Source organism: Coptis chinensis, chromosome 1 (assembly GCF_015680905.1).
Source record: "Coptis chinensis isolate HL-2020 chromosome 1, ASM1568090v1, whole genome shotgun sequence".
Lineage (NCBI taxonomy): Eukaryota > Viridiplantae > Streptophyta > Magnoliopsida > Ranunculales > Ranunculaceae > Coptis > Coptis chinensis.
In genome coordinates, this window is record NC_141456.1 from 87986127 (window position 1) to 88011903 (window position 25777).

Genomic DNA, 25777 nt, shown 5'->3' on the forward strand with positions numbered 1-25777 from the left:
GTTAATAAACCTGAAACTGACTGCAGCCTTAGAATGGATATTTTAAAAAAGTAAAAACCTAATGAAGAAAATCCATTTCGAAATTTTGGAAAAGAGATGATCTACAACTTTACATTAAGTTGATAAATATCTAGATGGTACATTTTCAAAAGCTTTTACGAGTGACCAACTGCATGGCATCTAAACCAGTCGAGCCAAAAATACATGCACTATTTCCCATCATAAAACAGAGAGTCCAACATTCCCAATTCTGTTCAACAAAATCTCAACGCGGCTTCCAGCTCCTTCTCATCCACACAGTCATACCCTAGTACATAAGCCCGTGCTGTCCAAATCCATAAAAAATAAACATTGATAAGTACAAAGGAATTCCATAATAAGAACTATCAAAGCTGAGAAGCATTACCAAATCTGCCAGATCCCATGAATGGCTCTGTTTCATCAGTCACACCCCCTTGTTCCTAAACTCAACAAAAGTAAAAAGCATAAGGATAGTGAACGCTTTCGCAGGTCAAACGAAATACAATTAAAACAGGGGGTATCTCAAATTAACCCATTTTATTATTTTTGAAAACTGGAAAAAAGGGTAATCACAACAACCTCTGTTTTCAGTTTTTTTTTTTTTTGATGATTGATGAAATTCGTTAATTAACATGTCAAAAATTTACAACAATTTACAACTAACAAGCCTCCCCAAATACCCCAACCCATTTCACAATGAAAGTGTGTTCCAATTACAAATAAAATCTTGATAGGTCACCCCTTTGAGACTAAGTTACCCGTAACTCCTCTTTATCCTTTCCATCACTTTGTGCAAATCTCTTTTGACTTGTTCAAAGAACTAGTATTTCTCTCTTTCCACAATATCCACACAATAGCACCAGGGAGATGCTCTACTACCCACGTGGCCTTGCTAGAAAGCGGTTGAGAGATAACCTCCCTGCAAGTACCTCCTTGACGTTAGTCGGTAACCTCCACAGTTTGTTAAAAGATGCCAAGAATGGGCCCAAAATACCCCCATTACAACAACCATATTAGTCAAGGATTTGATATTACGGTACTGGCAATTATGATCTACATGGTCCTCTTACACTCTTCAACATGCCATATAATCAGTGAGCTATCTTATTCTGGAATCAGAGATTCAGCTTAATCTTCCACATAGACTTGGAAATTTGGGATATATACTTCATATCAAACCATCTACTACAAGACAGTATCATAGCATCTAATGTGATGTGAATTAGGGTTTCACATTAATAATTGAGTCCTATATTAGTTTCTTTGTCATTAGAGAGTACTAGAATTGGAATAGTTAGTATTTTGAGGTTATTTAGTATAAAGTTATTTTTGGGCTATTATTAATTCCGAATTTAGGGTGTTTTAATAGATTTAGAAATTGTTTTCCTATATAAAAAGTTGTAGGCCTTTGGCCAAGTTAGTTTTGGAGATTGAATTGAATCGATTTTATTGACGATTCGTGGAATTTGTTTAATTGCAATTGTAATTGCATCAAATTGGTATCAAGAGCTAGATTTCAAAGCTTCTATTGCCTTTGAAAGTCTTGCTTAATTGTCTTATCACTAAAGAAGATAAAAGAATTAGGGAAAACACTTTTGATAAATTGGTTTGTGGTTTCTTCTGCAAAAAAGAAAACAAGATTCAACTTTTTTTTAGGGTTATAGAAAAAGCGCAGTACTGTTCACTGCATTGCTGTTCATCGACATTGTGTCACTGTGTTATTGGTCATGTTATTCATTGTGAAAAAAAAATAAAAATCTTATGCCAACGACAATTAGAGAACTTAATGTGAAGTTTGAGGCATTAGAGAAGAGTGTGAATGATAAATTGAGAAAACATCTAGTTATGATGAGAATTCATTGCTTTAGATGAAAATTTTGAGAAATTGAAAGTGGATTTGACGACTTCTCTTGATATACGTTTTGCCAAATTAAAAGATTTATTAACGAATGGGAAGGAACCTCGTAGAGATAATTTGCCTCCTCCCATTATTGTGCAACGTCTTCCACCGACTGAGCGTGAATTCAAGCCTACGGTTGACATTCCATAGTTCACAACTATATTGGAACCCGAGGTTTGTCTTGAGTGGATTGCTACGATAGAGAATACGTTTGTTTATCAACACGTCAGAGGACAGTAAAGTTGCTTGGGCTGCTACTAGGCTTCAAGGTTTTGCTTTGATTTGGTGGACATAGTTTCTCCAAGAGCACCTGCTCCAGAATTTGGGTCAAGTCACTACATGGGAGCGCATGAAAGAAGCTTTTGGTTACTAAGTTTGTGCCTATGAATTATGCGCAACAATTGTACGGGAAGTTGCAAGATTTGACACGAGTCTAAGTTTATGCAGGCGTATACCGAGTCCTTTTACCGTCTACAGTCACGTTGCAACCTACCAGAGAGTGAGGAAGTCCGCATTTTTCGTTATCTGCATGGTCTTAGGGGAGACATTCATTATGATTTAGTCCATGTTCGAATTAATACTCTGGAGGAAGCTTATAGTTTTTGCTAGTGAGTTTGAGAAGAAAATAAGTTACCTTTCTTCCATGTCATCTTACAAAGCTACTCCCATAGGTCCGAAGAGTGCTACAGTTGTGGTCAAAAAGGTCATGTTCAAGCAAATTGTCCTAAGAAGCCGGTTCTGACTATTGATATGGAGACATCTCAACTTGAGATGAAAGAGGAAGCGCAAGGATACACATCTTCGAGAATTCTTACTCCAGCAGATACAGGGTTCCCTATGCTTATGGAACATGTTTCGCCTATTGCAGAGTCTACACGTGATAATGTATTTCGATAGAGTGCTACTTTATATAATACACTGGTTTCTAAGACTTGGCTCATGTGATTTTGGATAATGGCAGTACTATTTCTATGATTTCTCGTCGTATGGTTGATACACTTGGTTTGACTACTATGGTAGACCGGCGACCGAGGAATACATTCTTTTAGAGTTGGAGATTTTGAGGAATTGGCAAAGATAGTCGAGTTGATGTTCGCATGGGAGATTTTAATGACTGTTCTTTGTCATGTGAGTAATTTTTGATGCATTTGACTTGGTCTTAGGCACCACTTGGCAGTATAGTGTCCGAGCTGTTTATCGTGCATGGGAGCAAACTTATCATATTTCTCAGGGTCGGCATGTTTTTAATATGCACAATCAGCCATTGCGAAAGATGTCGTCTCATCATATGGTGCTTGCTCAAGCTGGGAAGAATGCTTATTTACCACCTCATCATCGTGCCAATTGGAGATCTAAGAAGACTTTTAACTCGTCGAAGTCGAGTTCTTCAAGTGGGGGTGGGGGAGTATGATACGAATTAGGGTTTCACATTAATAATTGAGTCCTATATTAGTTTCTTTGTCATTAGGGAGTACTAGAATTGGGTTAGTTAGTATTTTGAGGTTATTTAGTATAATGGTATTTTGGGGTTATTAGTAATTCCGAATTTAGGGTGTTTTAATAGATTTAAAAGTTGTTTTCCTATATAAGGAGTTGTAGGCCTTTGGCCAAGCTAGTTTTAGAGATTGAATTCAATCGATTTTATTGAGGATTCGTGGAATTCGTTTAATTGCAATTGCGATTGCATCACAATGGTTAACATGTCTTCTATCCAGACAAGTTCGGTTTTAATCAAAGGCACAATCCGCGAACCAAACTAGGGTTTGCTCAGTTTTGGTTAGAAACCGTGAAGCAGATCTGAACTGCTGATAACCACAATAACCAGCTGTTCGGACAGATTAAGTTTGTTTCATGGGCTGGAGGTTCTTTTGCACACCCTAGCTGTATTTGACTCGAGACAGTCACTTCTAGCAGTGTTTCCCAGCCAAGATAACTTTTACGAAGTCACATCCCAGTGCAGGGTATAACTATCACTTGCTTGCTTGCTTATGTAATTGCTGAGACAGGACGGATTGCACACTGCCCCCTTAATTTGAATTTTCATCTGCTATAAATGTCGGAGTATTACTCATTGTCCATTTTCAGAACAAGGAGTTTCCATTGTTTGTGATTTAGGGGTGGAATTCAAGCCGAGCTGCTCGGACTCAGCTTGGGGCCATTCATTTTTTAAACGAGCCAAGCTTGAGCTTACTTTAAAACTCGTTTTATAAACGACCATGATGAAGCTCAGCTTGATAAACTCGTATACCATCCTCATAGTGTAAAATAACTAAGTTACTCGGTATCGGCTCGGACGTGGCTCGAGCTCGTTCATATAATATATGAACCAAGCTTGTGCCTTTTTTAAAGCCCATTTAAATAAACAAACCGAGCATAGTGAAGCTCGGCTTAATAAGCTCGAATTCCACCCCTAGTGTGGTTGTTACTCCCATTCTAAAGATGAATGTGGTTGAATCACTTGGTAAAAGAGTACAGCACGAATCAGAGTAGTAAAACAAAAGGAAAAAATCCATAATGTTAAAAAGCACTGAAATGGTTAGCAGACAGATATATCCAAAAGTAGAAAACGTTCATTGAAAAATATTTTACTCACAGCATCTGGTTCCGTTTCTGTAGGTGAGAGCACTGTATCAAAACAGTGACCAGAAACAGTACACACCCAAAGACCAGTATTGGTATCCATCAAAACCTCCCTGCATGTATCACCGCATACTGCAAAACAAGAAGATACAATAAGTGGAGAGGAAAAAGAAAGGCCTACAGACCTGTGCAAGAGAAGAGGAAACAAGTTAAGATGGGGCAGTACTTCCTACCATGAACCCGTCCAGTCTTCTCACATAAAAAAACATTTCCGATCTGGTAGTAGGAACAAGTGTCCCCAGAGCAAGCATGGCCGGCAACCACCTCATCGGTCAAACCCCTGCTGACTCTCCACATAGACACTTGATCAGCCACTGTTTTGTCAAGAATTATACGGTCATCGTTCACCTTCACATATGAAAATAATGATCAAGGACAACATCCTCAGACTTTATGTGGGGATGAAAAACAGATACAGGATCAAGAGAAATTCAAAATACGTACTTGGAGCTCCTTAATAGTTAGCTCCTTCAGGAAAAATTAGACACTTACCAAAAAATATGTATCCTAAGCCACCTATAACATTAAGGTAACTTCCTACTTTTATTATAACTTAAATATAGGCTATAAACACTTCTAAATAACTGCTTATCATCTTATGCACAGGAAGAAACTGTAAGGAAGTGAGAAGGTGTTCGAATTAATCTTTACTTGTGAAGGAAGAGGTGCCTGGCTTCTCTTAGCAACTTGCATTTGAATATAATACTCCTTAAACTCAGTGGGAGTGTTACGAACAAACTGAAACATGTCTTCTTCATCACGCTGCAAGAAAAGTGGAAGCTCCTTACAAAGTTCAAAAAATAAACAAAAAAATAAACATCCAACGAAAAGTGCTCGTCTTTACTGCTAACAAGAAATCTTGTTAGGAATTTCAGATTAACATCTTTGGATGCTACATAAAGTGTTAGGCCGTCCATGGCATAGCTGATATTATACAATAACTGTACGATAAAAAAGGAAACATCTAACGAAAGGTGCTTGCCTTTATGTGTTGTGATCTTCTGTCATGTTCAAGTCTAGACTAGTCAACTAGTTGTTTTCTCGATGATCAATCAATAGAAAATAAGTAGATCTTGTGGAATTAATATCCATAAACTATTAATTTGTTCAAATTAAAATTATACTGCGCTAAAGAATAATGAAAACCTGTGAATAGTATGCGATTTGTAATGCTATTGGCAAAAACTACCATGTTTTTTCAAGGCCTCTAGTTTTTGTTTACGCTACTTTTAACCATTTAGACTCTTTGAGTCTTTGTTATTTGGAAAGACACTCTCGCTAAAAGCCTTCATTTTCTCATCCTTTCTAATCACCCCTAGTAAAAAGAAAGAAAAACCCTAAGGTTTTCTTCTTTCGTGCACATCTCCATGAAATCCATGATCTTTACCTTTCACTTATTCTAGCATAGCTGATATAGTAAGCAGAGATACTACTAAGAAAATAAGCAGTAAAGTGACATCAATTGAAGATGTTTGTGGTAAATTTCAGAAGTAAAGCTGATAGGTGAGGCCTGCAATTGCTAGGAACAAATCTGCCCCAAGGGGTTCTTAAGAGGCTTGGGAAGGAAGCATTAAGCTAATGCAAGTAGTGTTCCCTGTTCCTTTTTCCCTGTTTCAGTTTTGCTTGATTTGAACTAAAATTGTTCACGTTAAAGACCGTTTTGTCTCTGTATTCTTAAGTTCGCTCGCTCTTTGTTCAAACATAGCGTCTAAATTTAATTGATATATTTCATTAATTATTACCAGGAACAACGAAATTCAATGCTACTTCAAAGTGCTCACTTAGCTATAACCTTTATCGTTTAGCATCTTAAAATGTGAGTTTCGAATCCTTAGATAACAGAGAAAAAACGTCATTTCCAATATCCCCAAAATCAGGTAGTCCTACACAGCACGGTCACGACTTTTCTTACATTCAGTGGTGTTATCATTGTGGATACGTCCTGAAATTTGTACTACAAAAACATTACGATATAAACCCCAGAGCAGAAATTGTTATGCATCCAAGATCTCCCACTAGCTCCCCCCGAAGAACGGCACATGCGAGTTCCCCCGCATACGGCTCAAGTAGCAATGGCCATTTCCTGCTGAACCCACCTCAATGCTTCATTCAGGTCACCAGTAAGAAGAGGAAATACTAAAGAGTGTCCGAGTGTGTGTAAACTATACAAAATTTTTACCTCTAGCACACGCAGTAGATCCCCAGCAAAAGAAGAACGTAAAATTCCTTTTCCTTTCTGCTTTCTTCTCAATAACATCAAAAGTGCAGCCTTATCCAACCAATAAATCAAGAGATAAACTCTGTTCTTTGCACACCAGTTTTTTAACTCCCTTTATTGTTGTCATTTGTATTATTTTGCAATACACCTCAATTATTGAAGAAAGTAAATTCAGGTACATCTATAGGTTTAAATATCTTTCAGATAGGGTGTAGTTTATTCATTTGCACCTTACAAATTATTAGACTTTTATTTGTTAGTTACATCATTTTCCATGATGTGCTTATTAACTCAAGTCATACTCAAGAATATATAATTGAATGCAATCCTTGCTTCAAGTGAGTGCATCTATGCACATTAATAGATGTTTTGTGTGATCAGTTGTGCATTTATAATCCAGGAAACTCTATGGAAAGTGGATCTCTGAAGTCATTTATTGCTAATAACCATGTAAGGTTTTAGGGTACTGAAACATCTCCCGGAGAACATGTTGGAACATCTCTAATTGACTCATGCTTTGAAGTGGAGATGATATTTGAAAGGTTGAATTCATTATACTTAAATAAATTCGTGACCCTGAGGATCATTGGCCCTTTGGGGCATTGATTAGCGTTTTCTTGATTGCCTTAAAGGGGATGAGAGAACTATGTTGGCTTGATCCTACATGAAATGCACCTCTGCCAGTCCTTCGGGAGATTGGCTAAGACCTGGTTATGAAGTTCCCATGGTTACAATGTCCTATCAACTCCACCAAAGAAAACCTAAGTGTACACTTGTATAGCATAATGAAAGTCATATGATGGAACGAAAGTGTTGAAGAGATAGATTGGAAAAAAAGAATCAGAGTTCTCAAGAGAGATGTAGAAGAAAGGGGAGAGGAATGTTGAAAAGAATTATTCTGAGGGAAGAGAGATTTAATAAAACAATAAGCAATTCTATAAGATACACCAATGATGTTTGATAAACAAGTATAAACTTGCTGAAACTCTAGATTTCCTATAACAAGAATAAAAACTTATTAAAACTATGACAAACATAATAGAAATCCTAATTAAATTCTTGTACTTAAAAGTTTCCTAAGCTATCTGTGACCTTGAACCTACTTATTCAACATAACTCAGAACATGTGCTTCGAAACTTCAATTTTCTTATTTCTTTTTATTGACACTTTTAAAAGCACTACAATTGATTAGGACAAAATTACATGGTATAAATAAAATATATGGCGTAAATACATCACTACATCGGATGCTACCAATATATGCAGTGACTTGTATACTATTACTATTAACTATTGAAATTTAGAAAACTACAACAACCAAAGGCACCTGGATATAAAGCTCCTTCCAAGTGCATTCACGTAACTTCTTAGTAGGAGACGCCAAACCCCACCGCATACAATACCTGAGAAACTTCACAAGTGAATAAAGACATAGGGAGCACACATAATTCACATATGCAATGTTTTTTACTTTTTATTTTCCCAGTAAATTCACAATGACTGCCACATGCTTGTATGTATAGTACAAAATATCAGGATATGGGGATATATCGACCCCCAAAATCTCATCGTCGATATGTGTGGGGATATTTTACATAAAAGCATTTGTTGATATCATCGATATATCAATAAATATCAAACAATCACCGATAGTTTGTGATATTTTGGCAATACTTTATGACATTATCATAGATCTAGATCTGCAACTAGTATTCAATCAGATTCCCCCACCCTATTCATCAACAACCCAACACTATTCGTTAAGGTAAGAAGAATAAAAACATAAGAGAAAGTAGGGACTTGTTCATTCGGATTCCCCCATCCCATCATCAACAACCCAACAAGGATAAGACATATCGAGCGTGACTGGATCAGTATTCTCAGCTTGGGTTTGTTTTCTTGCTTGGTTAATGTGCACAATCCCATCTCTTTTTCTTAGCAATTTCTGTATTTCATTAAACAAGAATATGGAGAAAGTCTTCTGGTGGGATGCATACAAAAATTTCTGGACTGATTCACGAAACAGAGAAAAGGCCCATAAGGCACATTTGAGCTTGAATTACGACTGCAGGGATTCAGACTTGTTTTTTCATGATTCTCCACTGAGAGTGTAGGAGATATTTGTAGTCTCTCTGAATTAGCTTTTTCATGATTCTCGACTTGTTTTTTCAGTTATTTTTGTAGCCTCTCTGAATTTGAAGGTTTCCAATCAACTCTCTACTTTCTCTGAATTCGTTGGTTTGCAATCACCTCCACCAGTCCACCACCAATGTCTGCAAATATCTTCGATAGAAACAAAAACAAGTTATATCATCAAAATAACGTGGATAAATCGCGATAAATGCAACTGTGTGGTGATATATTGTCATATCCACCATATCATCGAAATATCACGATATATCCAGAAATATCGCCGATACTTACACTGGAATTTATCCAATGGGATATAGTGATATTTATACATCCATCTCTGATTTCTCGATATATTTCATGATATATCACGATATTTTGTACTATGCTTGTATGTATGTTGCCACTAATATTTCTCAATGATTCTCAATTTATCATACCACCAAAGAAATAATCATCACAAAAGAATAGCAAATCTGACCTTTTTAGACACTGTCGAAAGAGAATTAGGAAATATTAATAGTTTGAATTCGAAGCAACAAGCATAGCATGTAACTTTACCAGCAAGAGAGATGGAGAAGTGGTGTATTGAAAATCACAGAAAATGCAAGAAAACTCTACCAACTTCAAGCCTAAGAGCCAACTCATCTAATAACTGAACAAAAGCCTCCAACTGAAAAAAAAGCCTCCAACCTGGACAAACTTGAGTGACCACACCAATTTATTTATTTAAATAGATTCCCAATATCCAGTGTATTTATTTAGAAAGATTCTCAAAGACAAACGACATCGCGTAATACTAAACTTATACACCAAGCAAAATAACAAGCATTCTTTCACCCTGAGGATGGCAACTAATATGATACTTGAAACATACTAAGATATGGTAGAGAGAGGGTAAGGGGAGACCGGATAGATAAATGAGGCTAAGACATCCCAACAACGCTTGCTTCTTTTATTGCACTTATCGTTTTGATCCACACGTTTACAATGACATACCCCACACTACAGTAGTGAAAAGAGAATAGGAGTTGGTCGCCAGGTATTTGACCAAATATGATCGTCCATTTCCTTCGATCAAATGGCCCTAGGAAGGGAGAGAAGGAGCACAACGTATCACAATAAAACACTACGATAATACACACCACATAAACATATTACTTATTTTATTTTACCAGTATAATATAATTTCATTGAATCTTTCCAAAGAACATGTTACAAAATTTTCTTCTGATCTGTAAAATTCAACTTGTTCACAAAAACTAATTGTACAAATTGTAACAAGTTAAAAAGAATGATCATAAGTGCCAAGATGATTCAAGACCATGTTCAATGCACCTCTCAAGTTACAAGAGTATCCCAATTACACATAGAAGCAACGAATCCCATACCCTGAAAGCTCTTTTCCATCTTATGGAGACCCTTTTCCTTGTGGTCGAAGATCCTCGAGTTCCGCTCCTTCCAAAGTGTCCATATAGTTCACCACACACTCGGCCTTACTAGAGAGTAAATCCACTATAATATCCTATGCCAAAGCATCCTTAACCTTTGATGGTGGAACCCAAGGTTTTTCGAACAAATCAAATTAAAGAAGATATTCCATGTACATTGGTAGTAAATGGACAACTCACAGGCAGATGATCCGCATTTTCCTCAACTGCTTTGCAAAGTGAACAAAGATTTTGCAAATTCATACCTTTCCGGTCTCTCCGGTAAAGATTACCAATTGTCTTAATCCTTCCCAAAAAAGAAAACCAACTAAATAAACCAACTTTAAAGAGAATAGAATTCCTCCAAATCCTTCTATAGGGAAATTATACATAATTTCTCTATTGTGAAGCTGTCAAATTGAAATACATGCCAAGACCAAAGAAGAGGGCTTAACCGTGAAACCATCTTTCTCAACCCAAATTGATTTTCTTGAAACACCTCCCCAAATGCATTTGCCATGTGATAAATGGAAGCTAAGAATGTCTCAATGTCTCCAATCCCCAATCAATAAGGACCCTTATAAGCAGGATATTTACACATCAACCCTTCCCTCCTCTTCAAATAATTCGTGATCAATCTAAATGTCACTAAATTGCTCCTTCTAGGTGTCTCCCTCATCCGTACATCATCCCAAAAGTAAATATACTTGCTGACACTAGAATACACCACCACATCAGTAAACCGACCTACCCACTCGTTATGCCCCTTGAAACAATCATACCGAAGGGATTCCTCAGTGCCTTCAACAACTGCTTGCTCACCCATTCCCCATACCTGTCTACGACCACTATCTTCTCCAAAGATGCTGCTCCTCATCGCCAGATCTCCAAAGCCATTTTGCAAGGAAAGATTTATTCGTGAGCAAGATATGTTTACAACCTAAACCACTTTTTTCTTTTGATAGACAAAATCTATCAAATTTTACGATGTGCAACTTTACGTTCCCTTCATCGTCGCTTTAAATTAATATTCTTGAAAGTTACACCAGGTGTCTAGCAACACCTGTGGGAATCAGAAATAAAGAGAGATAGAAATTAGGAATATTTACTACAATCAAATTCACCAAAGTACAACTACCCCAAGTTGAGAGAGTTTTAGGTTTCCAACCCGCCAATTAACTTTCCACCCTGTCAACCACCTTCATCCAATAGCATTGGACTTACTTTTGGCACCCAACGACAGGTCCAAAATTAATGCCAGAAAATATTCCACCCTCACAACCCAAGACATTAGTAATTTCACGCAATTCTCCACCCTCCCCACTCCATAAATCTTCGACTTCCATAAATCTTCGACTTGAGAAATTTATTTCCAACCAGAAAACAAACTCAAACCAACCAAGTATTTTTGAAGTGCATGAACGCCCTCTAAGTGGCACTAATAAAGAACATTGTATCATCCGCAAATCGAATATGTGAGATAGAGATAGACCCCACCATACTTGATACTTGAAAACCACCAATGATACCTTCCCCCACCAAGGAACTCGTCATCTTACTACGAACCTCTAGAACTCCACTATAAACTGTATGGAACCCCCCATTTATAAGAGTAGAGTCATGCCATAAAAGAACCCATCTTCTTTATACAACTCCAAACCAATCTCTCCATCACAAAGTGAATAAAGTTCCACAAAATATAATCATAAGCTTTCACGTTACCCACTTTAAAAACCATACCTCCAACCCCCATCATCTCCTTAGCATCAATAATCTAATCTGCAATCAAGCAACAATCAAGAATTTGCATTTTTCAGACAAATGCATATTGATAGTTAGAACAAAACCTCCCAATGCCGTTTCAACCTTGTAGCTAGACCTTTAGTGAGAATCTTGTACAAAGAACAAAGAAGACTAACTGGTCCATATTCTTTTAACTCACTTGCGCCTTCTTTAGAATTAGAGTAAGACAAACGTGGTATTGAGCAGCCAAACAAGGAAACTTTCCTTACAAAACCCCTACACCACCTTCATCACAACACGTTTCAAGAAATGCCAACGGCTCTTGAAGAATGCTAATGGAAACCTATCCGGACCGGTCGCCTTATCACCTCCTCAGTGCATCCAAACTCCTCTTTCACTTCTTGCTAAAGTATTGGTGCTTCCAAACTGTGTCTATCCCCAGAGGACACACTATTGAGCTTGATCCCATCCTATCCATGTCTCCATCTATCCGGTTCACTTTAAAGCATCTCATAGAACTCCGCTGCATGATTTGCAAGGACTATCCTATCCTCTTTATAACACCTCTTTTTTCCCTCGCCTTCGCCGAAGTACTTGGTACACATCTGGACCTCTTTCAATTCCACTACACTTGAGTTTTGTCTCCAAGAGACCTCTTTTATAAGAATAATTGTATTTAGTTTAATTTTTAATTGTCCTCCGATCTTACAACTCTATAAATACAACGTTTTACAATTAAAAGGCTAGATACACCTTAGCGAGATGCTAAACGTCTCAAATTAATAGTCTCAATACAACAACTCAGTCCTAGTACTAGTTGCATGACAATTTCATCCCAATGTTAAAAGTTAATTACGCTAGCTTTTTAATGATGATATAGTTCACTTGTGTGTGGTTAAAAATCATACGTTAATGTAGTAGGAGTTGAGCATTAATGGGGAGTTGCAATAGTAACATATAAATAGTCTTGTAATGGATTTGAAATCGTCGAACTGAATAAACAATTCTCTCACAATTAGTAAGCATTAGCCTTCAATATTTGCGAGCTTGTATTTAAGAGAATTAGTTTCTTCTCTTCATCATTTGATGTTAAATTACCCTTGTTGGTAACATAGTGATGCCAGAGTTGCAACAACAATATGTTGCAACCCCAACTTCCAAAGTTCACCGGGAAGAACTATAGTCAGTGGAGCATACAAATGAAGGTTTTGTATACATCTCAAGATTTGTGAGAAATTGTCGAGTCTGGTTTTATAGAACCATAGTCCTCACTGCAGAACAACTTACTGAGTTGAAAGAAAGACGGAAGAAAAATAAAAGACGATGTTCTGCTATCTTTGAAAGAATCTCATGTGCTATATCATCAAAGCAAGCATGGGATACCTTTCATACATCGTACAAAAGTGCAGAGAAAGTAAATATGGCAAGACTACAAACTATGTGTGGCGAGTTTGATGTGTTGCGGATGAAGGAGTCCGAATCTGTTAAAAACTACTTCACCCGTGTAATTGTTAAGCAACTGAGATTAAATGGGAAAAAATCAAAAGGGTCTCGAAAAAATCCTTACAAAACATGACCTGCAAGCATGACTATATTTTTTGGTGGTAATTGAAGAATCTAATGATTTGTCTACCTTGTTTTTGGATGGTCTTATTGGTTCTGTTCAATCTCATGGGTTATGATTGAAGCAACTTGACTCTTCTCCGATTGAGCCTTTTCAACCACAAACCTCTTTTAGAGGGATTCTAGAGGATGAAAGAGTATATAATCGTGGAAGAGGATGGAGTTCTCATAATGAAAAAAGAGGTCAAAGAGAATATTATTCTCATAGAAATACAAGCAACTACAGTCCTACAAGAAGATGAGGCAGAGGTCGAGGTAATAGAGTAAGAGTACTCTAGCTAATGTTCAATGCTACAATAGCAAACCTAATCAAGGCTACTCTCTAGTTGAACATTTGATATGATTCTTTGGTGTGCTTGAATGCGCTGATTAAGAATCCTTCCTAGCTGTGGCACTTTCGTTTTGGACACTTGAGTTTCAGCACTTTGTCATTGATGAACACAAATCATATGGTGAGAGGTATGCGTATGATTGATTGACAACTGCGAGTATGTGAAGGATGTGTGATTGTAAAGGCTCTTTTCCTAAGGGGGAAGCCTGGCAAGCGTCTCATTTACGGGAGGTAGTACACACTGATTTGTGTGGACCCATGAATACAGCATCGTTGTGAGGTAACTGCTACTTTCTTACTTTCACCAATAATTACAGTAGAAAAACTTGGGTGTACTTTCTCAAACAAGAGTTTGAAGCAAGCATTTGGGACTTTCAAGACCAGACCGTTAATGCCTTGGTTGAAAAGCAAAGTGGTTTCATGCTAAAGACATTGTGTTCAAATCAAGGTGGTGAGTTTACTTCAAACGAGTTCGAAGAATTTTTGAAAGAAAATGGCATTCAGCATTAATTTTCTGCTCGGTACCCCACAACAAAATGGAGTGGCGGAACGGAAAAACATGACTATTATGGAATTGGCTAGGAGTACGTTGAAAGCCAAGATGATACCTAATAAGGTTTGGACTAAAGTTGTGACGTGTGTTATCTATCTGTGTCTCTCGCACATCATCAAAAAGCGTTCAAGAGATGACTCCTCAAGAAGCTTAGAGTGGTTTCAAGCCCTGTTAGCCACTTGAGAATAATTGGCAGCATTGCCTACTTTCACATTCCAGGTGAGACAAGAAAGAAGTTGGATGACAAGTCAGAGAAATGCATCCTAGTTGGATACGGTGAGAAGGCCAAAACATACAAGCTATTCAACCCAGTGACAACAAAGTAATTGTTAGTCGAGATGTGACATTTAGTGAAGAAGAATCATGGAGCTGAAAGGAAGGTGAAAAGCAGGAAAAAAGCCAAGAGAAGTTACGATTCCTCAATTTCTACAAGTCCTTAATCTTCACCTCCATTATCTCCAATGTCACCATCGTCGTCATCAGATGATGAGGATCTTGAGAATACAGAGGAGCAGGGAGAAGAAATTATGCCTAGGAGGACTAACCGTCCACATCAGCCATCCATGAGGTATCTATCATGTGAACATGTCATGATTACTATTGGTGGTATGAATTTTGTTTTGTTCGTAGTTACCGACCCAATTACCTTTGAGGACGCTAAAAAGATAAAAGGTGGATCAAGGTTATACACCAAGAGAATGAATCCATTGAGAAGAACAAGACTTAGGAAGATAGTTGAACTTCCAAAATGAAAGAAGACCATTGGCATGAACTGAGTCTACAAGACTAGGTTGAATGAAGATGGCCATGTGAAAAAGGTATAAAGCTCGATTAGTAACCAAGGGCTACAAGGAAAAGCACAGAATTGACTACAATGAAGTTAATGCCCTCATTGCAGCTTTTGATACGATCCGTATGGTGTTACGCTAGCAGCTCAGAATCAATAGAAAATTTATCAAGATGGATGTGATGTTAACATTTTTGTATGGTGTTGTGCAAGAAGTTAATGTTGGTCAACCTCCAATTTATGTGAAGAAAAATGACGAAGCTAGCCGACTGAAGAAAACCTTGTACAGACTGAAGCAGGCACCGAGGTCTTGGTATAGTTGGTATAATGAAATCGGCAAGTACTTTAAGGGGAATGGGTTTCTCAAATGCCCACATGAAAACACTCTACACCAAGAAAAATTCACAAGGTGAGATCCTCATTGCATGCATACATGTTGATGATTTGATTTTTACTGGCAATGGTGTTTGCATGTTTGAAGATTTCAAAAAGTCCATGATGTAAACATTCAAGATGACAGACTTGGGTATACTTCATTTCTTTCTCGGAATTGAAGTAAAACAAAATGATGGTAATTCTATTTCTCAGAAGAAATATGCCAAACAATTGTTGGAAAGGTTTAGAATGGAGAACGCTATACCAATAAGCACTCCAATAGAAGCTAGTTTGAAACTGAGTAAAAGTGATGGAAAGTTAATGGTGAATCTAACACTTTATGGAAGTCTCATTGGAGGTCTTATGTATCAGACCTAGGGGTGTAGACGGATAGCCATATCCGAATCCGATTCGTATTTGAAAAATAGGATATTATCCAAATTTTCGGATATCGGATTCGGATAAATTTCACATCCGAATAGGTTTCGGATACGGATATGGATGCTGGTACTATCTGTCAAATAATATCCGAATCCGATTTAATTAATATAAATATATTGTTATATTAGAACTATAAAATATAAATGCAAATTTAGTTTAGGGCTTCTTTTGTTCCTCAAATCTAATCTCAACGCTGCCACCACTCCTCTTTTTCCTCAAGTTCTCAAATCTCAAATCACCACCACCGCTCTTCTTCTTCCAAGTACCACCACCACACAATCTCACCACCACGTGATCTCACCATTAAATATTTACATCACGATCCACCCAATCCTCTCTAATATTCTACGGTACCAACTTAAATTGGAGTTTGCAATTATATCCATGGATTCCAAGCAAAGGTATGTGAAGGCCGGCCATTACAATTACTGATTACCAAGTATTGTTTTTGAGCAGAGAACAAAAGTACAAAAACCAACAGAGCCCATGTAACATTTGTGACAGTTTTTCGGATTCGCCATTATATATATCTCCTGTTTCTTAGTATCCATGTTTGTACCTCCACGAGGAAGTAGTCTCCACAAGATACGCCATTATATATATATCTCCTGTTTCTTAGTATTTCTTGTGAAAATTCATAATTTGTGAAAATTTCTGTTTAGGATTTGTGCAATAGGAATCTTGTACGGTCTACACAAGATCTTGTAATAACTTGTACATCTAATTTCTTGCAACTACTTGTCAGAGATGTATCCATGTTTGTACCTCATGCTAGAGGCGTTGTCTGTCTTTAGTATTGTCCTTAATATTGACTCTATTTATTGTATTATGTAGGTGGAAATGGCTACTCCAGCCCCAAGCAGTGCTGCATCAGCTCCTTCACCTAGTGGTAGTGTGAGCCATACGCCTATTAACGAGACTACGCCTATTGATGCCAATACTGCTGCTGCTAGTATATCGTCGGATGAAGAAACAACTCCTGATGATCCATTGAAAGGTAAACGTTCAAAAGTGTGGCTAGACTATGAAATTAAAAAATTAGGAGATGGAACCTCTAAAGCTTATTGTAAACATTACAAAAAGAGTTTTGATCCTAGTAGTAAGTTGGGTACTACGCATTTGAGAAATCATTTGAAATCTTGCAAGATAAAGAAACATTCTACTTTGGGTCAAAAACTTTTGTGTAATTCATTTAGCTCAAATGAAGCTCCAAAATTAGCAAGTTGGAAATATGACCCACGTACAAGTAGACTTGACTTTCCACGCATGGTTGCTAAGCATGATTACCCTTTTCTTATGGCTAACATGAATACTTTAGAGTTTTCATAAATGGTATTTGTCCTATGTTCAAATGGGTCTCAAGAACCACTATTCGAGAGGATGTCATGCAGCTTTACAATGACTCAAGAACTGAGTTATAAGATTTTTTTGATAAGTTGCCATCAAAAGTTAGTTTTACCACCGATATGTGGACCCCTGACTATCAAAATGTTGGTTATTGTTGTGTTACTTGTCATTATATTGATGATGAGTGGGTGTTGCAAAAAAAAATCATCGCTTATCTTACTGCCCCTACGCCACATAGTGGTGTTGTTCTTAGTGAGGTTAGTGAGGTTATCAAGGCTCAAGTGTTGGCATGGAATGTTGATAGAAAGTTATTTGCCATAACCATTCATAATGCTTCTAACAATAACACTATGGTAGAGGAGTTCAAGGATTGGCTTAAGAGGAAAGGGGTTTTATGTCTTGATGGTAGTTTGTTTCATATAAGATGTGCCCATATTTTAAATATTATTGCGCAAGATGGATTGGATGTGATTGCTCCTGTTATTGTTAAGATTCGAGAGAGTGCTAGGTATGGCAAGAATTCTCAGAGTAGGTATGAAAAGTTTTTGACTGCATTAGATCAGACAAGGTTAACTGGGAAAGGGGTTTCTATGGATGCTCCTACAAGATGGAACTCTACTTATGATATGCTCTGTAGTGCCATCCATGTGCGTAGAGCCTTTGAGCGCTTGGCAGAGTTAGTTTCCGACTATAAGCATTTACCTTCTCCTGAAGAGTGGGAAATGGGAACTAACATTTGTGAGTGTTTGAAAGTTTTCAACTACACTTCATTTCTCCAGCGTCCAATACCCAACTGCAAATTTGCATTTTAAATCTATTTGTGATATTCACCATGATATTCTTGAATGGTTAGACTATGATTTTTATTATATCCGTGATATGGCAAAGGCTATGAAAGAAAAATTTGATAAATATTAGAGCGAATGTAATTTATTGATGAGTTTTGGTGTTGTACTTGATCCTTGCTATAAGGTTGAGTATGTTTTTACTATGATTTATGGTAAGGAGTCTAAACAAGAAGAAGATGTGAAAAAAAATTCTTTGAATGAGTTGTACACCATGTATGCAATGCCGATTCTTCTATGGTTGATGTCGGATCACCTTCTAGTCGGTTGAATTCATCTTCTGGTGACCAAGGGAGTTCTAAGACGGATGAAGGGTTCCAAAATTTCATGAAACAACGTTCAGAAAGTTCAAAAGTTCCGAAAACAGAGTTCGAGAAGTATCTAGAAGAAGATTTCTTCCCATTTGATGCTAATGGGAAAGGTTGTGACATATTGGTTTGGTGGAAAAACAATGGTCTGAAGTTTCCTATATTAGCGGGGATGGCACGTGAATTTCTAGCTATGTCGAGTGTTGCTTCAGAATCTGCATTTAGTTCCGGTGGTAGAATAATTACCGACTCTCATTCATCATTGGGTGTTGATTCTGTGGAGGCGTTGGTATGTTTGAAGGATTGGTTGCCTAAACTTAATGGTAACTTCCTTCTCTTGAACTTTATTTAATGTATATATAGCTACATATATAGCCACATTGTAAATGAATCCAAGCAAAATCATGAAGTTAAAAATTGAATTAAGGACTGATTTTTTGTAGATATGATCTCCCCACCATGGAGAACGTGCTCACAAAAATTCAACTCATTCAAAGAAGTCTAACATTAGAACATGCTCACAAAACTTTTAGACCGTTAGATGAAAAGTTCAAAAATGAACACTAATTTTTACATGGTTAGACATATCCAAATATTATGATTTTTTGTGAGAATGATCTTCATGGTGGGGAGATCATCTTCACAAAAAACTAAGTCTTAATTCATTTGTATGTCGAAAATATGGCTATAATGTGCGCATAATGAATGTGTCTCTATCCATATCCATATATATATATATATATATATATATATATATATATATATATATATATATATATATATATATATATATATATATATATATATATATATATTGAAGAATTACATCGTGTCTAACTTTTTTTATATCTTAATTCATTTATGCATTAGTACCGATTGCTGTTGACTTGGATGCTTGACTTGTGATAGAACAACTTTTAGTCTTGACACTATAAAACGAGGTAAGAATAGGACTAGCAAGGTTAATTTATATCTTCTTTGAAAGCATTCAATTCTTTTTTAAGATAGATTATCTAATTAGTGATTATGTGTCTTTATCTCTCCTCTATGCAGGTGTTACTTTCTTTGATTGAAGTACTCAAAAGGATGTTGCAGGTTGGAATCGATATGGATGTGAAAAGTGTCATGTGGGCATGGGCAAGAACTCTACTGAGTCATGTCATTTTGTAAACCCTATGTTTATTTTCAAAGTTGGATCTCTAATTTGTAGCTTTGAGACTTTTGTAAGATTGTTATGTGGTATTTTTACACTACACTTTCCAGTTTCCACGACTATTATGTGAGTGTGTGAGTCAGTGAGACATCTTGTGTTCTTTACTTCTTTTGTTTCGGTTGATAAGTTGATTTGGATGGTTATTCTATTTCCTTAATGCTAACAATTACAAGTCTTTTTAACAGGTTGGTTTGACAATATATGGTTGTTAGGTTGTATGATTTGTTTGGATATATGATATTGTTATTTCTTCAAAAATTCCAAATGTCAACATATTATTCGGATTCGGATAATGGATTTTGTGATCGGATTTGTATTTATTCTCATCTGTTTTTTGTGATCGGATTCGGATATTATCCGATTCGGATGTAAGTACAAACTTTCGGATTCGGATACAGGCATATCCGCATTTGAACCTATCCGTCTGCACCCCTAATCTGACCACAACCAGACCGGATCTCACCTATTCAGTAAGCTTTTTTAGGAGTCATGGAGACCCCTAGAGATGTTCATTAAGAGCTTGGAAAAAAAAAATTGAGTTGCATGAAAGGAACAATAAACCATAGTCTCCATTACTTTGGTGTTGAAAATCTAAACTTGATTGGATATTATGACAGTGATTGGGCAGGAAATGTTGACAATTGCAAATGTACTTCGGGTTATGTCTTTAACATCGGATCAAGGGTGGTTTCATGGTCTTCAAAGAAGCAACAAGTTGTGATTCTCTATACAGCAGAATCTAAGTATATTGCTCTTGCTTTTGCCTGTTGTCAAACTGGGTGGCTGAGATGGTTTATTGGGAAATTGAACCTAAAGCAAACATAAGCTATGAAAATGTTGTGCGACAACAAAACTGTTATTTCCCTCCAAGAATCCAATTCTCATGGAAGAAGTAAGCGCATAAGGATCAAGTATCACTTCATTCAAGTATCAAGTTGTATACTGCAAGTCTCAAGATCAAACGGCGGATTTAGTCGCAGCTGTTGAAGGACATATTCGTGAAGATGAAAACATTGATGGGACTGAAAGAAGTCTAGCTTATAGGGTGGGCTGTTAGAAGTTAATTAAACTAGCTTCTTAATAATGATACATCTATCCTCCTCTTCTTTCTCTAGAATTCCCTGTGATTGAAAAACTTGTTTAGCCCGAGAAGAGTCAAACTACCTTAATCGTAAATCGTGAGAATGAATGGAACCAATCAAACCATCTAAAGACAAATACACAAGTCTTTAGATTCTTCAATTGCCACCACAATTTATTCAAACTTGCAGGTCATGTTTCTAAGGATTTTTTCGAGACCCCTTTGATCTTTTCCCATTTAATCTCAGTTGATTAACAATTACACGGTTGAAGTAGTCTTCAACTGATTCGGCAACATATCAAATTTGCGAAGTAGAGTTTGTAGTCTCACCATTTTTACTTTCTCTTCATTTTTGTATGAAGGGTATCCCATGCTCGCTTTAAAAATGTAGCAGTTGTGATTCTTTCAAAGACAGTTTCATCTACTGCTTGGTAGATAAAGAACAACGCCTTCTCATGTTTCTTTCGTTTTTCTCTCAACTTGACTCTCTAATTCTACAAAACTAGACTCAAACAATTTCCGACAAATGTTGAGACGCATATGAAACTTTCATTTGTATGCTCCACTAACTATAATTCTTCCCACTAAACTTTGAAAGTGGGGTTGCAACATATTGTTGTTGGAATTAGCTATGGATTTTAAAAAAAGTAACTAAGACAACAAAAGATAAAATGAAGAAACTTGTTTTCTTAAATACAAACTCACAAATATTGAAGGATAATGATTACTAATGGTAAAAGAATTGTTTATTCAATTCAGTGATTTCATAGTGATTACATGATTCTATTTATAAGTTGCTATTGGACCACCCCAAATAATGCTCAACTCCTACATTAATGTAACTTATTATAACTTGTTAAACGTCGAGTTTTTAACCACACACAAATGAACCGTATTATTATTAAGAACTTTGCTTAATTAACTTTAACTTCTAACAATTACAATGTTACCAAAATAATGTACGATGTTCACCCTGTTAACTGAAATGACATACATCAATTCATACTTTGGATTATGTTCTCCCTCTCAAAAATAAGGCTTTAAAACCTCAAGCCCCTCATCAGTCTTATCTCTAGTTGGCCATTGTGGACTTCCAGTAGCGTGGGGTTTTTGTTCCCGGCGAGACTTCCTATGAGATCACCCTCTTTCCAGCTTTGAGCACAAAGTAACTATAGAATTCTATGGGAATCTGTAACCACATGCTCATGAAAAGGCCTGGACACTTGTCTAGTTGTATGCAACAAACTGTACTTTTGTCCAAGATCTCGAATAGTCCCCATCCGTTGTGGGCCAGGGCATAAATTTCACAACCGTTTCTCCTCTTTTCGGCGCCTTTCCAGTGTATCCTACCCACCATCAACAACTGAGTATACCAAGTGTAAGATACATCCCATACTTACACCACCATTTTATATCTGTTTGTATTCCATTCTAGTTTCATTGATTTTCACCGTTAAATTTAGTCTATTTATTGTGATTTATGCATTATTATATGATGTATAATCCTCAACATTTAAATGAAATAAAATATTATAAGGATACAATCTACGCCTGGAAAGGAGATTATATGAAATTTGGGATACTGGGGTGGGTTTAGAGAAGAAAAAAAATGTAAGAAAAACTTGGTTTGGTGTTCTCATCTCATGTTCATCAAGGTTTCTTTTCCATTCAAGGTTTTCATCCCACTGCTTTTTAGAACTTGACTGCTTCTTGAATTTAACAACAAAAATTGATAATCAATTTTGGGATGTTTATTTTATTTGCCCAAAGTTTGATCATTACTTCTTCGTAACTTAGTTTGGGGGTTCTCATTTTACGAAGATGTTTTGCGGCTTGATCCATTTTTTTTATAGCAAAATGGGTCTTTCTTAAAGCAAAAACAATGTTTCTAGATGAGTGACTCTAAGATACCTACCAAACAATACCCAACAAGTAGGGCCGGCTCATCTATTAGGCAATTCAGGCGGCTTCATAAGGCCTCATATTTTGGAAGGCTTCCGAATTTGTAAATTGTCCTTATCCTTATTCATTAATTCCTATTTACTAACAATTTTGTATAGTAGTCAAGAAAAGACACAACAGTAATTTGACTATAGAAAAATTCTTATAATCCACGTCTGCACACTATATTGCGGAGAAAGTTGGTTGTTATGGGTACACAAATCTAGTAGTTTACAGCAATTGTCACATCTAGGGTTTTATCTTGAAATTCAATGGCTGCAAAAGAGTTTGGTGTCTTAAATTTTTTGTGAGGTGTCTCATGTAAGTAGAAGTAAAATTCTTTAGTGAAAGACTTAAAAGAAAAGGTAATAAATAACCTTTCACTGTAAATAAAAATTCCACATTCCCCTTATTCTCCAAATTCCCACTACTCTATCTTTCTTTCTCTATTTCACTTCTCTCCTCTATACTTTCACTCCTTGTGTTCTTGATCATCTTTAAATCTCGTAGTTTGTTTTTGTATGCCAAATTGAGGGGTTTTATCATTTCATTAATCTAAGTTAAATTGACACGGGTTCATGTGTCCGTATCCGACGCGGATGAAAAATGTCCGACATAAAAAAAAATACCAAAAATTGAGGTATATCCCATTGAATAAGTGCGTGTGTCGTGTCCAACGCGGACACAAATCCGACACAAACTATTACAAAAATATGGTGTGCCCATATAACATAGCAATTTATCGATGAGAATTATACACATAGTATTTAGATAATTAGTAATTTTTGCACATACCAATTGTTTTTTATAAATATTTACTATTTGTTTAGCTATCAGAGCTGTTTCTTTTTTCAGATAATTTACTCCACTGAAAGGCCTCACATTTCGTCTTCACTTAAGGCCTCACCTTGCCTTGTGCTCGCCCTGCCAACAAGCTGACGTAAATCATCATGAACAACTCTCCTGCACTGTATATGGGTATGAACCGTACTTGATTAAACGTTTGTTCTTTAAAATAAAAGAGAGAAGACAGAGTTAGGTGGTTAAAAATTTAGTTGTTCGGTACATTTCCGTAATACACTAAGTTTACAAAGAAAGCATTGCATAAAAGAATGCAGAGTAAAGCGGTAAAGAAAGCAAACAGATTTAAGGCAGTAGCAGCACTCACAGACGGTGCCAAAGGCATTCATCAGATGCAACGAGGTTCAAAAATTTACAAACCAAGGAGCAAGCAATAAGATCCTGTCCAACAAAAACGATAACAAAGAATTCAGTTATTGGACCATGAGAAGCAATGTAAGGAAGGAAATGGGAAAGGATTTTGATACCTCTGAAGAAAGGAACTTGAGGATGTGATGGAAGACTTCCGGAGGAATCATGCTGAAAATCTTCCCACTCTCAGAAACAGCAATGTTATTGGAGGAGGAAGCACCATCCCCCACCCCTTTGTCTTTGTCATCGTTGAGACGTAATTTCTTCTTTAACGGAGGTGATGAATCCGTTGCTGTTGTTTTAGTGTGTTCCTGCAGAAAAGAGAAAGAATTCAGGATTTTTAGCTGATTAATTAATTAATTAATAAGAGGTGATGATGATGATGATGATGATGATGATGATCGTACCTTATGATTATCATCAGGGTAATCAGAAGATAGGATTTCGGATTCAAGGAAATGAGCCAAGGTTTCGTCCTCGTCTTCTTCCGAAACTGTTGTCATCACCAATCGATCGCTGTTGCCCTTGTGCGAGATAGAGGGAGGGAAAGCCGACCTTTGCCTCTCCACCCACCCCACTGGTCTTAATCTCACGCTGGGCCGCATGGGCTTTTCTCTTTTATTCCTCGCCCAACCCGAAGCCGATACTTCATACCAACAAAATGCCCACGACCCAAATCCCAGACTAATTGGCAGTGTAAGGCTGAGTCCAATGGTCTGGTACGGCAAAACACAAAATCTATATATACTAGTATACTGCTATGCAGTGAGGGCGTGAGCGGAGCATAGCATTTCGTTAATTATAAATTGTTTTATAAAGACTTTGAAAAAAATTTAAAATTTTCAGATTAAAGATTAGGCAAAGTTCCCATGTTCAGTTAAAAGATTGAAATACTATATTCTATTAAAACTAGTATACTGCATAGCAGTGGAGGCGTGAGCGAAGCATAGCCCTTCATTGGACTAAAATACGATCTTATCTTATTATTTAATTATAAATTTTCTTTTGAAAAAAAAATTGATCACCACAGTTGGACTAAAATTAAAAGACTTTGAAAAAAACTCAAAATGTTCAGATTTAGACAAACCACGTAACCATGTTTAGTTAAAATATTGAAATACTATTTCTATTAATAGGAAAGTGATTGACAATTTCAAAATTGTGAAAGTTTTAAAAAAAGAGGCCAATGCTACCTTCGAATCTATTGAAATGTTACTAAGTGAAATAGCAAAAGAGAAATTGAGGCGATTTTCACATGGGGATCTCAGAACCATTACACCTAATGGCATGCAAGTAGCAGTCGAGGGTCTAACAGAGAGTGAATTTAATACTTTTTATTCGTAAATGTCAAAATTATCAGTTTTCTCAATATTTACGACTATGATTCAAAATGTATCGATATTTCTCGATATATTATATTACCTTTTTTTTTCTAGGTTGTTTCTTTTGGTTAACTGTTAACATCAATTACTTTGACTAATTTTATATAAGTGAAGATGGTCGTATTCCTGTATGCATAAATTTATTGTGCTTGTTATTCTCTCAATTGACAAAAAGAATGACTGAGATATTTTGATGCACACTTTTCTGCTTGTCTGAAGCTTATAAAAAGATTACAATGGTTACAAATAGTCCCA

At 36.5% G+C, this 25777-nt stretch overlaps 1 protein-coding gene across 2 annotated transcripts; it reads right to left on the reverse strand.

Annotated features, from left to right (window-relative positions):
- Positions 1-83: 83 nt before the first annotated feature.
- On the reverse strand, positions 84-24752 carry LOC147525675 (F-box family protein). 2 transcript variants are annotated; one of them, XR_015192992.1, is made up of 10 exons: positions 24548-24730; positions 24257-24451; positions 24097-24170; positions 8108-8183; positions 5213-5323; positions 4735-4909; positions 4515-4633; positions 780-940; positions 407-461; positions 84-325 (listed from the first exon to the last, which is right to left on the reverse strand). XR_015192992.1 is itself a non-coding variant. In XM_086557223.1 (9 exons), the coding sequence occupies exons 1-9, from the start codon at positions 24743-24745 to the stop codon at positions 255-257; spliced, it is 1074 nt and encodes a 357-aa protein (XP_086413349.1). In that variant the 5' UTR covers positions 24746-24752; the 3' UTR covers positions 84-254. The 2 variants fall into 2 exon arrangements, 1 of the variants encoding a protein (XP_086413349.1); XM_086557223.1 differs by lacking the exon at positions 780-940 and having other exon boundaries at positions 24548-24752.
- Positions 24753-25777: the final 1025 nt, after the last annotated feature.

Coding starts and splice junctions, on each gene's coding strand:
- LOC147525675 (XM_086557223.1), bottom strand. CDS start 24,745: ATGCGGCCCAGCGTGAGATTAAGACCAGTGGGGTGGGTGGAGAGGCAA. Junction 462..4,514: donor CAGAAACGGAACCAGATGCT/GTGAGTAAAATA, acceptor TGTTGAGTTTAG/GAACAAGGGGGTGTGACTGA. Junction 326..406: donor CATGGGATCTGGCAGATTTG/GTAATGCTTCTC, acceptor GGATTTGGACAG/CACGGGCTTATGTACTAGGG.